This window comes from Diaphorina citri, unplaced genomic scaffold (assembly GCF_000475195.1).
Source record: "Diaphorina citri unplaced genomic scaffold, Diaci psyllid genome assembly version 1.1 scaffold121, whole genome shotgun sequence".
Classification (NCBI taxonomy): domain Eukaryota; kingdom Metazoa; phylum Arthropoda; class Insecta; order Hemiptera; family Psyllidae; genus Diaphorina; species Diaphorina citri.
Window position 1 is genome coordinate 240,287 of NW_007377558.1, and position 17,441 is coordinate 257,727.

Genomic DNA, 17,441 nt, shown 5'->3' on the forward strand with positions numbered 1-17,441 from the left:
TACCGACCCCACTGAGGCTGACCATACATAAAAACATTTAAATAGAAAAAAAGTACATAGATTTTATGGAAAATTTCATATAAATTTTTATTAGAAGTCTAATAATAAACAATACGTATGTACAGAAAAATAACCAACATAACATTGCTTTACAAAATCCGGTCCTATATCCCTCATCAGATGGGCGATAAGAGGCACAATATTTCCCATTTAGGTGCTGGGTCAACACAAGAACACCAGAAAGTAATCCGTTGAAATATTTGCAATCAAAATATGAGTGCAAATTGTTTGTCGATGGTGGGCTTTGAACCCGGGACCTTCTGCATAGCCAGCGCGATACCACTGGGCTAACCGTGTCTTCAATATCTACTTTTATGGAATACCAATATTATTATTATTTGAAACCTCCGTGGCCGAGTGGGTATCACACTAGGCTTGCACGCAGGAGGTCCGGGTTCGATTCCCGGCGGTGCCGAGGTTTTTTCTCGGCTCTGTGCTTGGAGTTCGGGGTGCACTCAGCCTCGTGGGGACAATTGAGTAGCTACTTTAATCGAGTAGCGCCCAGTGGCGGCATTACAAGTCGAAGAGACGAGCGATAATAAATATGATGATTGAGTAAATGAAAGACTTGTAATACTGTGATACCCACAAAATTGTGAGAAAGCTCTCTGCTTTACTACAAAGATACCTTGATTTGATTTTTTTTGTCGATGGTGGGATTTTAACGCCGAACCTTCTGCATAGCAAGAAAGCTCGTTATCACTAAGCTATTAACCGTGTCGTTAATAGCTACTTTAACCAAGTATCATTTTTTTCCCACGGTGGGATTCGAACCCAGGACTTTCTGCATAGCATTACTACTGTGCTTGTTTTTCTCTTCTTTTTCTCCTCTTCTTTTCATTTTTTTTTTTTTTTTTTTTTTTCCCTCTTTTTTTTTTTTTCGTCTTCTTTTTGGGCCCTTTGACCTTCTTTTCGGGTGGAGACTACTTTTTTTTTATTTTTTTTTTTAGTAATAAAAAAAGATATACTTAAGGGACGGACTATTGTATTCGTTTCGGAGTCGTCTGTCTAGTCGACCTATATATCAAATTAAAGGTCTTTCTACCAGGATCACGAAAGTGGTGGTGCAAATTTTGTCCAGAGAACCAAAAGGCCAAAAAACTGGTTTTTGGGGGATTTTTTTTTTTTTTTTTTTTTTTTTTTTTTTTTTTTTTTTTTTTTTTTTTTTTTTCCCACCAAAATATCTCCTTTTTTCCCTTTCGCACTCACTCTTTGCTATTTCTTTAGCAAGGGAATTTAGAATACCTTTTTTTATAAATAATTATCAATTCTTTTCTCACCTTTCGTTTGTTTCCGTTCTTCATCATTAAACACATCGTTGATATCGTAGTCGGAGCCGAAGTCCTCATCTAGATTTCGGTCGTCCTCGTCTGTGTCCGTGGTGTAGGTGTCCGAGTCTGTGCCATAGCTGGGGAATAAACAGAATTTACAGCACATGAATAACAGGGGTACTTACATTTACATTAAAAAAAAAGGTGGTCCCTCTCTTACGAAGTTATGACTTTAGCTTACGTGATAAGCTCCTTCAGCTATATTTACCAAAATACCATTGTTCCTTTAAAAAAATGTTTCAAATTATCCCTAAAATTATCCCGATAGAGTATGAAGAAACACCTTGGCAATGTATGAAAAACACAATAGCTGAAAACTAACAGGGATCAGATATCTATCCTAAACTAAAACATATAAGGTTCGTTCTTAGAGCAGCTGGCTTTCTCCTATCATCCTATAATTTTCTTCAATGAAGATGAGGGTGGGAAGCTTTTCTCCTTTTCTCCTTTCTTCGATTAGCGGAAACCTGTTTACTAAAAAAAAAAAAAAGATTCAAACCCACAACCTCTCTATTACAACTCACCCGTCCTCAATTTCCTCTTTCAACTTGGCCAGTTCCGTTTCTCCCTTGTCCGAATTCATAAAACTGACAAACTTCTGAGCGCCAGGTTTCAGTTGAGCCTTCTGCTTTTCCTTCTCGTCCTTCGCCTCTTCTTCCTCCCATTTGCTACGGCGATCCCGGATGATCTGGGGAATAAGGAACAAAATTAAATCTCAAATGGAGCAGTTGCCTTTGAGTAAAAATTATGAATGAAAATCGATTCCTACGTATAAAGTTGTGAAAAATTTAAATCTGAGGTCAAAACTCCGAAAAAGTAATTTTAAAAGGCCGAAAATTCAAATTTTATTTGCCGTTCTAATGAAAAAGTTCAAATAGTAGTGACGACAAAGTTTAAGAAATGCACAGAAAGGCATGTGCACAAACACATTAATGTGTTGCGTGCACAAACACATTAATGTGTTGCCTGTCGAAAATAAATGCATAGAAAGGCATGTGTTGCCTGTCAAAAATAAATAAGTAGGTCGATAGATTCACCTCTTTACCTAATCGATCGACAAGGTGAAGAGGCAAATCTATGTTGTCGAGGCAGAGTACGATTTCGGTTGACGGTCGCTCGACTATGTTTGGACATACCTTTACCGTCTACGCTACGAGATAAAGTCAAAGGAACGTTGACTACGGTTAACAACTGGACTTGAAATTGGCAATTTAAAAGCATTTACACTCGTATTTATGAACAAGAATGATCGTTCTTAGATCAGTCTCAAGTCAAAATCGACCAATCAAATGCCTTGAGACTATGCTTAGCACGAACTTAAGAGCCAGCATTTTGTTCATAAATATGAGTGTTAATCTTACTTATTTTTAAGATTATACCCCACTTGAGTGGCAAATAATAAAGAAAAAATCAGAAAAGTCATTAACCATTAACGCATTAACATATGTAATTTAGAAAAGGGGAAAAAATAATAACTTCAAAAATACCACCTAAAAAATCAAATAAAATACCTACCTATTAAAAATAAAAATATTAAAAATAATTGGAAAAAGATGAATTAAAAATAATAAACCCCACCCGTGCTTAGCCACATTGGGTTTATAATACTTACTATGTTAAAAAACGAACAATTGATTAGCATAGCAAAAATTCAATTCATTAATCTGTACATTTTATGTTTATCATTTTGCTTATTCAATTGTTATTTCCCATGTTTTGTAATTATTGTTAAATAAAAGTAATATCATTACCATTACCATTACCATTAAGCAATGCATGATCGGTAAGTTTTACCTTGCCCTTGTCCTTCAAAATGGATGCGATCTTATCCAACTCAAAGTCCTCATCTTCCTCCTTCTCCACGTTCTTGAACACGTCCTGAAAATAAAAGCACAATTAAATTAAATATAGTTCCATATAAGCTGGAAACTAGAGACTTTTGATATTGGGAGGCAATTTCTTAAATAATAATAATAATAATAATAATAAATAAAAAAAAGCACATGGTGGGTTTCACCGATCTTCTCTTTAGTCCCTAACAGACTGCTAGGTTAACAGCATACAAATCACCATGGAACTTGACAGGCCTTCTAGGGATTGAAAAAATATTGATGAAATCCATACACAGGCTATTGATACCATAGAGCTACTAGTAAGAAAGGGAAGCAACCTAAATTTATTTCCCCTGTGTTGATCGTATTGTGAAGTCCCCAAATACTACTCTCTCCAGGTGTGCCGAAAATGAACGCGTCTTCCATTGAAATTTGGTACACCAACATGGACACCACTATAGCAAAACTCTTCTGGACTCACCTTATCGAACCACATGTTGGCTTTCTGCACTCGTCTGTCGAGTTGGGTCCTGTTGTCCAACTTGGTAATGAGGGGGTGATCGTCCACCGTGCCCCACTTCTTCAGTTCCTCTTCCGTCATCTTGGTCTTTCTCTGTTTGGCCGGTTTACCACCCTCCTCTTCATTCTCGTCGTCTGACACTTGGAGACCTGGATTGGGAAGGGAAGTGGTTAGATTTTCAAGTACTTTTTTTTTTAAATAGAATAGAATAGAATATACCTTGTTTATCCTGCCAGAATGAGACTGAAAAGTCCCTTTACTCCCGCAGTCTAAACAAGGTCTTGATTTTTTGGCTTTACGGTTCTCTGGACAAAATTTGCACCACCACTTTCGTGTTCCTGGTAGAAAGACCTTTAATTTGATATATAGGTCGACCAGGATTGGATAAGTCCTTCTATGGGAACAGACCGACCGACCGACCGACCGACCGACCGACAGACAGACCGACAGACGACACCGAAGCGAAAACAATAGTCCGTCCCTTATACCTTTTATTATTAGTAATAATAAAGGAAGGACGGACTAAAAACGGCGGCGAATCAAAATCTTTTAAAATCGAATCTGAATTTTCTGATCTTTTTTTTTGTGTTCTGCATATTTTTCCCGGCTTCCGATTTTTTCCATGCAAGTTCAATTTTTCCGTCTAGGCCAGTAGACAGAGGACTTTTTTTTTGTCAATTTCTTGACATTTTAAAGCTGAATTTCTTTTGTAAAATTCGAACACCCGAGGTCCCGGGTTTCCATACAAAAAAAAAAAAAAAAAAAAAAAAAAAAAAAAAAAAAAAAAATCCCCAACACTTCCTTTTCCCCGTCATGCTGATCCGGGTATACTCACGCTCGAATGTTGCGCGCCTTTTCCGCGTCCGAAACATCGGGCGCCTCCATGAGGGTCTCCAGCTTCTTCTTCATCTTGTCCATGCGGCGCGCCTGGCGCTTCTTCTTGCGCGCCTTAGCTTCCACCACCTTGCGTATGGGGCGCACGTTGATCTCGACACGCTTCTTGCGATACTCGTTGACTAGCGACTGAAACAGAATAGAATAGAATATACCTTGTTTATCCCGAGAATGAGATATCCTGCGAAAAAGGATGAGACTAAAAAGTCCCTTTAACTAAGCAGTCTCATGGAGTAAGAGACCAAAGTAGGTATAGAATGGAGAATATTTAAATTTGAAAGATTAGCGAACTTCGTGCCCGAATGATATCAGACTAGGCTTTGATACCAGAAGTCCAGGGTTTGATTTTTTTTTTTTTTTTTTTTTTTTTTTTTTATCCGCCCCGGGCGGGAATCGAACCTGCGGCCTAGCGCTTACAAGGTAGACGCGCCACCAACCAAGCTAACCAATATTGTAAATGCAGTTTCTTTGTGTTATTATATCACAACTTTGGTGCTCACTGCAGCATTGTAGGATTTTTCCCAATATCTCAATAATCTAAATAAAAAAAAAACCTTGTTTAATTATTAAAAAAAGAAAAAAAAATGTTTAAATATTAAATGAGTGTTTCACCGCCGTTTTTATTTCGTAACAATGAAACAATTGCTACATTAGACGCATGTGGTCTGTGTCGTAGCATGCCCATTCCGTGGTATGTATGTCCCTCCCCTTCTTTTCTTCTTCGCCTTTTCCCGTGTACAGATGGGGTCGGCGTTTTTCGTCAGCCTCTCAATCAGCCCTAACTAGGGCGATTGCTTTGGGCTGACTTTTGGTTTTGGCTACAAATTTTACGAGTGGATGCTCGTCGCACTCAACCTTGCTATTTCTCAAGCAAGGGAAATTCAGGCTAGTATACTCCGGGTTGAAAGTCAGTGCTCTTGACCACTCGGCCACAGAGGTACTACCTACTATTATTAATCTTTTTAAAAACCCCCAGCCAGACAAAATCACTAAAAACCTAAGGAGTTATAAAGTGAATAAAACCTCAATCAATCTATTAAACAAACAAACAAACTCTTACTTACCCAAACCATCTTCCTCGTCTGTATCAAACTCTTCCTCCACGAGTTTCTTCTCGACATCATTTTCATCTTCTGAACTGGATTCGAACTCTAGATCACTGTCGTCTGGGTTCTTGTAGTATAGACCTGTAATAGACAAACACATAATTTGAATGAAAATTAGAAGAAAATGAAAATAAAATCCTGTGAAACAGACCTGCAATAGACAAAAAAAGTACATTTTTACTTTCTCTTACTAAAGTACTATCGTCTGGGTTCTTGTAGAACAAACCTACAATAGAAAACATGTTGTTGTAGTTGTTGTTGTAGTTAAGGAACTCAACCACTAGGCCATTCGCATAGAAACAATGAAAATTGGAAAAAAATTAAATAAACCTCTGTAGGATAGACTTCTAAGAAAAACACATATCCAATGAACATTTGAAGAAGAAAAAAAAAAAAAAAAAAAAAAAAAAAAAAAAATTAAAAAAAAAAACCCGAGAGTTATATTGAAACCAAAATGACAAGCTGAATACAATTTCATTAATCGATAAAAATAGACCAAGACCGGGATTCGAACCCAGAACCCGCAGCGTTACGTACCGGAATCATCGAGCTCTGACTTTTCCACATTGTATTTGATTTTCTTGGGTACAATATCGATATGTTCCTCATCTGAGTCGGCAAATACCTGTGAATAAATATAAATTATAAATGAATGGAAAGTGAATTTTTGGATAGCAAATTTTGTTCTGAACACAATTGTGAAAGTATCATCTGTCTATCTCTTTTCTACGACAAGTTATGGCCAATTGTGTGACCCCTGTAACATTATGTTCATTTCAAGATAAAAACTTTACCAACGATTATCTCGAAACTATGTTATTGCTGCCAAGCCATTCTTCCAGACGATGCCTCAATTACAATAGTGTACCCATCTAGAAGTTAACCTCGTAAACAAGAGGGCGTGGGTTCAATTTCAGTCGTTTCAATACCTAGCTACCACACACAAAAAGCCCACCTCGTGACTCAAGTGTAGGGATATGGACCAAGGGACCCAAAGGTGTGCCAAGCTCCACAAATCAAAGTCATAATATGGAATTTTGTCCTCAATATTAATGGATAAGTCGACCACAACGGCCCTACAAAAAAAAAAAAAAAAAAAAAAAAAAAAAAAAAAAATACCCAAAAAAAAGGGGGGAAAACCCTCTTTTTTTTTAAAAAAAAAAAAAAAAAAAAAAAAAAAAAAAATCATTGACCGAAAAAATGGCTGTGACACACTCTTTTTCCTTAAAAATATATTGGAGCTAATGTTGTTGTTTTCAAATGCTCGGAGTTGACTATTAGGTCAATGTAAAATTCATCAGAGCTAAATGTACAGCGGCCTTGTAAGAACTATTCTACTGTACTTACCTCTGGTTTAGACGCTGTTATCAGGTCCAGCTGGTCCGTGGTTCGAATCTGGCTCAGTTTGAACATTTCCTCGTCATCATTCTCCGTAGGACCCAGGTCTCCCTTGAGCAGCATCTTGAGGTTCATCTTCTCCTGAAGTTTGGTCCGCTCCTTGGACACCTTCTTCTTCTTTCGCTTCAGCTCGCGCCGTTCTTCGTCCTGAGGGAGAAAAAAAAGGAGAGATTATTTTCTTCTTCTTCTTCTTCTTCTTCTTCAAGTCCGATAGCCTTGAAAATGACTAGGAAGTGGACCAAATTGGGGTCGAGTGGATCAGGATACCTCCATGTCTTCTGAAGAAGTGTTTCGCACATCGAAGCGCTTATACCCCTTTATGTGAGTTTAATTACAGTTTGCATAAAAAAAAGTCTAGCTTATATAGCTAAAAGACGTCTAAAGAAAAGCTATAAGGAAAAACGTCTAGGTAACATCAATTCTTTATCAAGATTTCAAGCTCTTAATCACAGTAGGTACAAATCTACCTCTTCTTCTTCTTCTACACCTTTTCCCAAAAGCAGAGCTTTAAAATAAATTAAAATCTGAAGTACCTACCTTCAATTCCTCAATCTCTTTCGTCGCCTTCATCAGTTCCTTCTCCTCCTCATCCATTTCATCCTCCACCACCTTCTCCTCCTCCTCTCCTTCACCTCCTTCCTTCTCTTCCTCTTTCTCCTTCTCCGTCTTCTCATCATGCAGGACTTTCCACCATTTGAGCAGGTTCCGCACGTCCTTACGTCCCAGGACGCGAATATCCTTGCAACACTCCTGGATTTCCACGGTCGTACTGGGGTGCTTGAGAACGGACTCGTCGTCAAAATGAATCTGAAATCAGGAAGTCACACAGAGATAGAGGTCATTTTTTTTTTATTTTTTTTTTTTTTATTTTTTGAAGAGGTTGGTACCAGTATAAGTAGGGCCATCAGCTTTAATAAACGCCCATGGTCACTGCGACCTAATTGGATCTTTCAGATAATATAATATATATAAATAATAATATAATAAAGTTAGATCTTTTGTGAGATATCCAAGAGTTGGATTTGTAGAAACTTAACACATCCTTTAGGGCTGTTTGCCCCTACAACTAAGCCTCGGAGTGGGCTTTTTGTGTATGAAGTTAAGCTGCTATCTATCCTTAGGGCTTGATGAAAGCTAGAAGCACCCTCACTGGTATATTTTAACTAAGAAGTTGGATACATGGAACTGTAAATGCCAAGGTCTTATCATCCCAAAAGTGAAGAGAGAAGGAAAACAGGATAGGAGAAAGCCAGCCGTTCCAAAAACAAACCTTAGATGTTCAGGATAAAAACCGCCCTGAACGGGAATTGAACCTGTGACCTAGTGCTTGCAAGGCAGACCTCATTTTTTTGGTGTATTTTACTTTCTATATTCTATTACCAATTATGATAGAAGAAGTTATGAAAGCTATAAACAACTCAAAACCCAGGAAAGCCACTGGACCAGATGAACTGCCCTCAGAACTGTTAAAACTACTAGAGGATGACGGAATAAACCTTTTAGTTGATCTATTCAATAACATATATCAAACTGGAGTAATTCCAAAAGCTTACCAATCAATTTTCAATATTTTTACTTATTTTTAATTTTTTTTTTTTTCTGCTTGGTTATTATTTTATTATATTATTATTATTATTTTTTTTTTTAGAGATAATTTTTTTTACTTACCAATCACAATGCTTGAAGCCATCATGTTTTGTTTGGCAACTTGCATCCATCCTCCAGGAGCCGCACACAGATCGACACATACTTTGCTTTTCTGGAGGAACTCAAATTTTCTGTTCAATTGAATCAACTTAAAAGCCGCACGAGATCTGTAGCCTGAAATTATGGAAAACAAAGAAATGCAGGTTAACTTTGACAGACAAATCACTATTGATATTTAACCATGGAAGATTATGGACACAGGGTACACAAGAGGGCTGCCTGAAAGAAACTGACAAGAAACATTGACCCTATTTAAATAGGAAAAGGCTAGCAAGAAGAAAACATGTGGAAGATGATAGAAGATAGATCATTTAAACTCGGGACTCGGGGTGGGTTCTCATAACTTGGCCTCTGAGCAAACCTGATCAAGAACTAGACATCCTTAACTCTAAGTTCTGAGGGACTCCAAATTAGCAGAAAATTATATTATGGACCCCAAATTAGCAGAGTAGTCTTACCTGTTTCCTTAGCAAGGTGGTAGTATTTATCTTTCCGCTGTTTCCCAGTTTTTGTCTTTTTACCCATTGTGTTGTGTCAGGTTGTCACTAATCCTAATATATCACAGTCTTGATAACACAGAACGGTACCGGAGCTTATTGGGTGTTAAAAGTCTGCACAGGTATAGGTATCCTTTAAAACAAAAGGAAGTGAGGAAAATTTGGAAAAATTAATTTCCAAATTTCATTTTTCCACTTTTCACTTTTCAGAACCCAACCAACCAAAGCACGTGCGAATGTTTATGTTTATTTTTTCATTTTTTGAGAACCAATAACCAATGTTGCCAGCTTGATGTTTTGAAAAATTATGCACATAAATCCAATATAATGCACAAGGGTTTTTTCTTTACATACAATCATATAAATTTTGTCTTTACATAAAATAAAATCATAAAAATCCTAATAATAAAGTCAATCCATATTTTTTTTTCATAAAACACCAATCAAATAATTAGAAGTTCAATGGAAAAATCTAGAAGGCATTTATTTTTAATTTTCTAATAACCTTTTTTAACCGCAGCAACAAATGGAGTGCATAAAATTTATGCACTACTTAAATTTGGCAACACTGCATCTTCCTTTTGTGCTCGTTGAAATCCTTATCAGAAGGGCGTGGGAAATTTTGAAAAATAAAAGAGGAAAAACCATGTAAAAATCAATACTTTTTGCTATTTGCTGTTCGCTTGGAAAAGTTGGAAAACTTTGGTGTTTTAAACAGTTTTCCATGATTTTTTTGTGTAACTAATTTAAATATATCCGTTCATTTAGCTTGTGTTTCGATTGCCGTGTTTTCTTCAATGACTAGAAAGTCTTTCGGTTAACTGCATTTTTCAATCACCTTCCTGTAAACAGTTTCTGATAAGGAAAACATCTAGAAATGATAAGATCAAACTAGGAACCTTTGCAAAAGAAGAGAGCATTTATTTCTCCCATCAATTAGTGATCAGTTCGTTTCGAAATGGCTTCTCTTAGGATCAAGTGAGTATGCAAATTCTGTGTTTGAAATATGATTGTACACATCTGAAATGTTATGTAACAGCTTGATTTTTTTTCATTCTTTTCCTTGGTGCTTAAATCTACAGCAAATTAAATGATTGTATCATCTAAGTATGATTATTGAATCAATTTTATGAATCATAGTTACCTTACGATATTTACACAGCTTTTTTGCCTTAAATTCATTGAAAGCTTTTTTGCATTTTCTGTTATTGGTTAAAGAGCTTAAAAATTAATCTAGGGAACCCCTGAAAATATATGGAGGTATGCAATGTTCTAAGTAGGTACTTATAAATTAACCTAAGTACTCTATACTTACTAGCTCTATTATATACAGGATGTGGTTATGCAACAGGTAATTGCAGTGGTCATGCCCATGTCAGTATCACACTTGGCTTGCACAGAGGAGGTCCCAGGTTTGATTCCCAATGGAGTCACATTTTTTTTTTTTTTTTTTTTTTTTTTTTTTTTTTTTTTTTTTCCCTCTTCCACCTAACCACTGATTTCCCCTATTTGGGCTCTAATAGAGTTTTACTTTGTCTTTGTACTTTTTGGTTCTTACTATAGATTTCACTATTATTTTTTCAGTTGTTACTTAGGAGACCTGTTAAGCTAACAGCTTGTTAAGTTTGATTCGATTTGTATAGGCTTAACAGGGATTTTTATAAACTCCCCTACCAATGACCGATCAACGTGTTAAACATTGTTAAACCAAAAGGCAATTTATTATTTATGGCTTGAAAAAAAAAAAAAAAAAAAAAAAAAAAAAAAAATCACTAGCTCCCCTCACATGGAAGTGTGTTTATGACGTGAGGGGCGTTAACCACTTTTAGATTTACGTTTCCCCTCTTGCCACACTAAACCAAGCTCGCGACTGCGGTTAACGATAGAGTCGCCATTTTTTTCTCGGTTAATGCGAACAGCTGATTTTTTAATCAGCTGATTATCCCCACTACGAGATTTTTACCCCCACTCTCGAATTTTCGGTTCTTGGGTTAAAGGTTAAATAAAATACGACATTTGAACCTCGAATTTATACCATAACTTACTACGTGTAGAGCTACCTATAGACCCCACTGATCTCAATAGAAAAAGCATTTTTCCTTCTTTTGGGACCACATCGTGGACCGTGGACCACTTGAAACAGTTTAGGAATCCCTGGTTAAAAAAAAAAAAAAAAAAAAAAAAAAAAAAAAAAAAAATTTTTATTTTTTTTTTTAAAAAAACCCTCTTTTTTCAAAAAATGAACTTAAGTACATTGTACATTGTTTGTTTAAAAAACCTCCATTGTCTCTCCCCCCCCCCCAGATCCCAGCCGACAACATCAAGCCCTCGTACCGTCTCCCCGTGGGTGTGCAACTGCTCAAGGTGCACCTTCCCGAGTCCGAACTATCCTCATTGCGCACCGACACCAGATTCTCCCAGGCCGCAATCGACCAACTGAAGTCCCGTAGTGCGCAATCCAACGGAACTGAAACTCCCCAGATGAAGGTATTTTATTCATCTCAGTGGCACTTTATTTTTATTAGACTCTTAGAAGTTACAAAAGAAAATTTTGGGAAAAAAGTTGAAATGGAAGTGAGGGGGAGAAAAGGGCGAGGTAGGCCGAAAAAAAGGTGAAAAGATTGTGTGAATCAAGACCTGGGTGAGAAAAATTCAACAGGGCATGAGGTACACAATAGGGCTGCCTGGAAGAGACTGACAAGAAACACCGACCCAATTCAAACAGGAAATGGCTAGGAAGAAGAAAAAGAAGAAGTGGTATTTTATTTTTATTGGACTCTAAGAAGTTACAATAGTAACTTGGGAAGAGAAGTATGTACCTACTTATTATTCTGAGAAAAAAAAAAAAAATAATAATAAAATAAAATAAAAATTAATGGGGCAGTTTTCAACTGGGAAGAGCTCCAAGAATGCTTGCGACATTCCCACACTGTATAGCTAAGCTAATATTTTGCTTTCATTGATTGATTGAAGGGCCGCAAGAACGGGGGGGCCAATGGGGCTGATACACCTTGTAGAGATTATCCACCCGGTATGTCCCGACATATGTCGACCATATTCACCGTGCACGAGCAGCACGAAGCGAGTAGTCCCGAGGATAGCCGAGCCGAGCCGAACCCCGCCGATGATCAGAGGTAAGTTAAAACAAACGGATTTTTTCTTTCTTTTTTCAAGAAAATATTTTTTGTTGTTTGATTATTGTTCTAATTTCTTTTCTTACATTTACTTTTTTTAAGAGCTTTGAAAAAAGTAACTGTAACTGCTGAGGTCTTATTTATCCTTATCGTCCCGAAATTGAAGAGAGGAGAAGGGTAGTATGTATATGTAGAAGAAACTATTAATGAATTTATTTAATTTTGACATCCTTTGTAAATACTATTTTACTTAAGTTATATAAAAAAATGGATACTTACGAGTAGGTTGTTAATATCCCGACTCGGATATTAACAACTTAAGTAAAATAGTATGTAGAAGAAAGCCAACCGTTTCGAGATCAAATTCCTTCTTTTATAATATAAAGAATTTTCATTTGATTTTTTCTAAAGTTTAATGTTCTACTTCCTTATTTCCGTGTCCGGGCCGTCAAATGCCAATCAAAAGATATTTTCCCAATGGCCTACCATTCTCGTTGCTACCTCATTTCCTAACCACATATTTGAAGTCCTAATAATTATTTCTTCTTCGTTCCAGTAATGCATCAGCCGTCCAATCTTCATACCCCGATCAAATGCCCAGCACGGTTCGAGACTCCTTCCTGACCAAATCTCTAGGAGCTGTCAACATAACGGACTACCTGGCTCCAGACAGAACCAATGTTAACAAACATGGCAATCTGTGTAGCTCGGAAGACGAGCTCCCTTACTCTGTCAAACATATCCCAGTCAGGTTAGTAGCTTTGTTTTTTTTTGTTTTGTTTTTTTTGTTTTTTTGTTTTTTTTTTTTTTTTTCCTGCATAAATTATCGAATCTTTCTGCAATTTATTTCTTCTTTCAGGGAGGAATTGCTCATCGTGTTTGTATATGACACTGGAAGACTTATGAAAGAAGAGGAAGACCCCGTTAATGCCCTTGTCTACTTCTACCCCTCCTGGGTCAGCGACCAGCAGAAGTTAACCCTGTGTGGTCAAATCATTGGCACGGCTCATTGTGTGTCATCGATATTTTCCGCCCCCAGAATCATTTCTCTGAGATGTGGGAAATTTGTTTTCAAACATTATGAAAATTACATTCTAGTGAGTTTTGTTTTTTGTTTTTTTTGTTTGTTTTTTTTTTTTTTGTTTGTTTTTTGTTTTTTTTTTTTTTTTAGGGGGGGGGTTTACCTATGAAACTTCTTTATTATATAAAAATTAAGTTTTATCTGTTTTAAACATGTTATGTACAAATAACTTTCAGGTTATCTGAGTGTTGGATACTCAAATAATTTGAATGATTCTCTTATTTCTATTTAATTTTCAGATTCCCTCCAGGGATTGTAAGCTGTTGTAGAACTTTTTTTGAAATCTCAAGCCAAGTCCGAAATTTAGAACAAAAAGGTGCCCTTGGTAATCAAACAAACTTTGGACGCTATTTCTGCTATTTGGAAATCTGGAATTCTGATATCTTGTAGAGAGAGAAAGATCTAAGAAGTAGAAAAAGAGCCCTCAAATCCATGCCCGTTTTCACTCCATTTCGAGGGCTGTCTAAACCTTTCGCTCGTTGGACCGTGTCGCGGTCAACCTTGCTCCCACTCTATCTAAGTCTGCTACTCGGCCACCAAGTTTCAACCGCCATGGCTGGCTCGACCGCCAAAATCCTTCTTATCGATCTCAGTGGGACGCTACATGTGGGTGACACTGCTACTCGAGGTGCTGTGGAGGCTTTGGAGTGGGTTCGAACCCGAGGGGTGGCAGTGAAATTTCTCACCAATACAACCAAGGAGAGCAAGCAGAATATTTATGATCGACTCGTCAAAATTGGTAAGTGTTGGGAATTGGTAGGGCCAGCCACTCACTATCAGGTAGACCTGACAGGTGTACGTACCTGTCGTCAGGTCTACCTGATAGCGAGTGGCTGGCCTAAGGGGAGGAAGATGTTGGCATGCATATGACAGGACAGGATGTGGAGAACTGTAAGAAGATCGCCACAGCGGCAAGATGGCGGTGGGGTTCTTTTAAAGAGAAAGCTGTGGGTGGCTCGAGTGTGACCGATCCTCATGCGACATAGAACAACCTCTTCACCAGGGACATTTTTGATCTACATAATTTGTCGAATCTCTGTGTCATGTTTGAGCGACTTTGGCTGAAATCTGAAGTCTCGAGAGGGAGGGAACTCTTTTTGAGCTTCTTCGAAATTTTGTTCTTAAATTGCAGCTGAACTGTGCTTTTCTCAAATCTCCGACCTGCGGACACTTTTCATCTGTAACAACGGAGGTGTTATCGTCTCGAAATCGAAGAGAGAAGATGGACAAGTACAAACTTTAACTTTCCTTTGTATTCTTATTTCAGATATTACAGTTTCAGTCTGCCCAAACTGAGCGAAGATTTCGACGAATGCGGTGTTGCCGTTTCGTGTCCTGAAGAGCACAACCGGTTTTATTTCAACACTGTAACAGATTCTCAGTTTCCTTTGTATTTATTATAAAAAATATTCTTTATATTATATTTTTGTTTCAGATATTATAGTTTCGGTCTTCCCAAACTGAGCGAAGATTTTGACGAATGCGGTGTTGCCGTTTCGTGTCCTGAAGAGCACAACCGGTTTTACTACAACACTGTAACAGATTCCCAGTTTCCGTTTTTCCGTACCAATGGGCTGCCGGCATCGAAGAGTTTCTATAATACGAGGATCAAGGACTTCTTTGCCATGTTGGAAGAGCAGACGAAACAGCTGCTGAAAGGAACTAGCGCTGAGGTGAGTAGACCGTGGTTCGATGCCCACCATTGACATTTAAACAGCCAGCCTAGTTAGCTTAGTTGGTAGTGCGTCTGCCTTGTAAGCGCTAGGCCGCGGGTTCAAACATAGCCTTCTTCTTCCTCGCTTTTTCCCGTGTTCAGACGGGGTCGGCGTTTTTCGTCAGCCTCTTAATCAGCCCCTGGGGGAGTTGCTTTGGGCTGCCTCTAAAGCGCTAGGTTGCAGGTCCGATTCCCTCCCGGGGCGGATTTTATCCTAAACAGATAAGGTTCGTTCTCGGAACGCCTGGCTTTTTTCCATCCTATCTTCCTTCTCTTTTCGATTTCGAGACGATAAGACCTCAGTTGTTACAGTCCCCTCTGTAAAAAAATCCCGAAACTTATTCTTACATATATCTGCTATGATAAAGGACATAAACTAAATTAATTGTATTTCCCCTTAAGGCCCTGAATGGAACAACGACTAACGGCGAAGAAACACGCAATGAGCCAGTGAAACCCAGCGTAACAGATGATCAAGCAAAACCCAGTGTAACAGATCAAGTCAAACCCAATGAAACAGAACGAGGCGAGAAGGAAACAGAAGAGAAGAGACCAGAGAGACCGCAAAGTATTGGAAACTTGGTGTCTAGTTCTTCACGGAGGAAGAAGATTGGCGAGATAGAATTGAAACAGTTGGACCTTGGAACTGACGTACCAGGTTAGAAATCAATCAGTTAATCAATCAAATAATTAGTTAATCAATCAATCAATCAATCAATCAATCAAATCATAAATTATTTGTTCGAGAAAAAAATCAGGATAGAAGAAAGCCCGGGCGAAAAAAATCTATAGAGGGAATGAAAAACAGATCGCTTTTTTTGTTTTACTATATTATTTTATTCGCTACCATACCGGGTTTCGCCAGTTACGGCATCTTCAATACCACTGAAGATGCCGTAACTTTACCCATTTTGAAAGGTAGCGAATTTGGTAAGTATCTGCTAAAGATAGAGGTAGCCCTGTATGTATGCGGGTTCCAAGATACGGCGCTGCTCCTTAAAGAAGAATATTCTATTCCTTTTGAGAGCTGACCTCTGATAACTCAAAAATTGGTCCGTTTCCATGGGAGCAGAGTGAATTTTCCAAAAAGAAAATGACCTTTTCCTACCTCAGTAGCATGTTGAAGTAGCACAGTCGGTGTTTCGTGCTCAATAAACTTGCTCACGGGCAAGTTCTTATACAACACATTTACATCACTCGGGTATCCAAGTGCTTTTGACTTTTCCACCTGTTTCTTCTTCAGTGCATTCAACTTGCCATCTTCAGCTCCGAGTTCTTTGAATGCATACTTTGGATCGAAGAACTTAGTGTCCAACTTGGCTGGAGCAATGTAGTGTTGACAGACGACGAAGATTTCAGCAGACTCTTTTCGGGAGGCTTGTGGTTTTGTGGAGTGAACCTGGGGAGAGATAGGAATTTTTAAGATAGTTCAGTTTTCTTTTTCTTTAGAATGGATTTGCACAAAGTTACCAAATCTTAAATCATGTTTCCAAAACCTAGGTTACCTCCAGGGGTAAAAGAACATCACAGTTTCCTCTCATCGTGAAAGAATTGTTCTAAAAAATAAGTATAACGTCCTAAAAAAACTCACCCTTTGGAACAGCTGTTTGAAAATCCACAACAAGGATGTGTAGTCTTTTGATCGGAACACTTTGGTGACAAACCATCCTCCTTCTTTCAGAATCCCTGATGCCAATTTGAGAGCACCAAGAGTGAGACAACACTGATGATATGCATCATACACCCAATTCATGCCCACGTTAGGTGACCCATCGTGAAGAACTACATCTACTTTCCAGGTTTTCAGTTCTCGTGTGATAGCTATTCGACATTTGTCAGTGGTGATATCTTCCATTAGAGCAATGGTGCCAGGGATTGGCTTGATAGGATAAAGATCCACACCTGTAAAAATATAAGTTGGGAATTAGCTTGGATTTGTAAATAATGTCATCTTTACACTTTGTATTATTTAAATAAAATTCTCTATTATGCAATTCAATAAGAATGGGGAATAGAACAAGTACTTACATGAACAGTGCAGGTAAGAAAAAAAAAAAAAAAATAAATAAAATAATGGCTTTTCTTGGTCTAACTAGGCTGGCTCCATAGGCTTTATTAAAAGTCTATGGAGAAAGAATAGCCTAAGTGCAAAATGGAATAAGTGCGT

The 17,441-nt window shown here is 37.8% G+C and overlaps 2 protein-coding genes across 2 annotated transcripts in view; one reads left to right on the forward strand and one right to left on the reverse strand.

Annotated features, from left to right (window-relative positions):
* Positions 1 to 1,311: 1,311 nt before the first annotated feature.
* LOC103524801 (pre-rRNA processing protein FTSJ3) lies at positions 1,312 to 17,188 on the reverse strand. Its single transcript, XM_017449746.2, has 10 exons — positions 16,866 to 17,188; positions 16,383 to 16,673; positions 7,679 to 7,948; positions 7,091 to 7,288; positions 6,281 to 6,368; positions 5,702 to 5,824; positions 3,705 to 3,892; positions 3,186 to 3,269; positions 1,916 to 2,079; positions 1,312 to 1,468 (listed from the first exon to the last, which is right to left on the reverse strand). Exons 1-10 carry the CDS (start codon positions 17,127 to 17,129, stop codon positions 1,312 to 1,314), a joined length of 1,827 nt encoding a protein of 608 aa, XP_017305235.1. The 5' UTR covers positions 17,130 to 17,188.
* Positions 17,189 to 17,278: 90 nt separating this feature from the next.
* Positions 17,279 to 17,441, forward strand: part of LOC103524803 — a 46,989-nt gene continuing 46,826 nt past the window's right edge. Inside the window, exon 1 of the mRNA XM_026820088.1 lies at positions 17,279 to 17,315. Within this exon, the coding sequence (XP_026675889.1) occupies positions 17,279 to 17,315 (37 nt within the window). The remainder of the gene's footprint in view (positions 17,316 to 17,441) is intronic.

What these genes read in the sequence shown, in the direction of transcription:
- LOC103524801 (XM_017449746.2), bottom strand. Translation starts at nt 17,129, where the DNA reads ATGGAAGATATCACCACTGACAAATGTCGAATAGCTATCACACGAGAA. An exon ending in TCAAACAGCTGTTCCAAAGG is followed by an intron (nt 16,674 to 16,865) that starts GTGAGTTTTTTT and finishes ATCTCTCCCCAG; the next exon opens with GTTCACTCCACAAAACCACA. An exon ending in TTTTGAAGGACAAGGGCAAG is followed by an intron (nt 2,080 to 3,185) that starts GTAAAACTTACC and finishes CTTATTCCCCAG; the next exon opens with ATCATCCGGGATCGCCGTAG.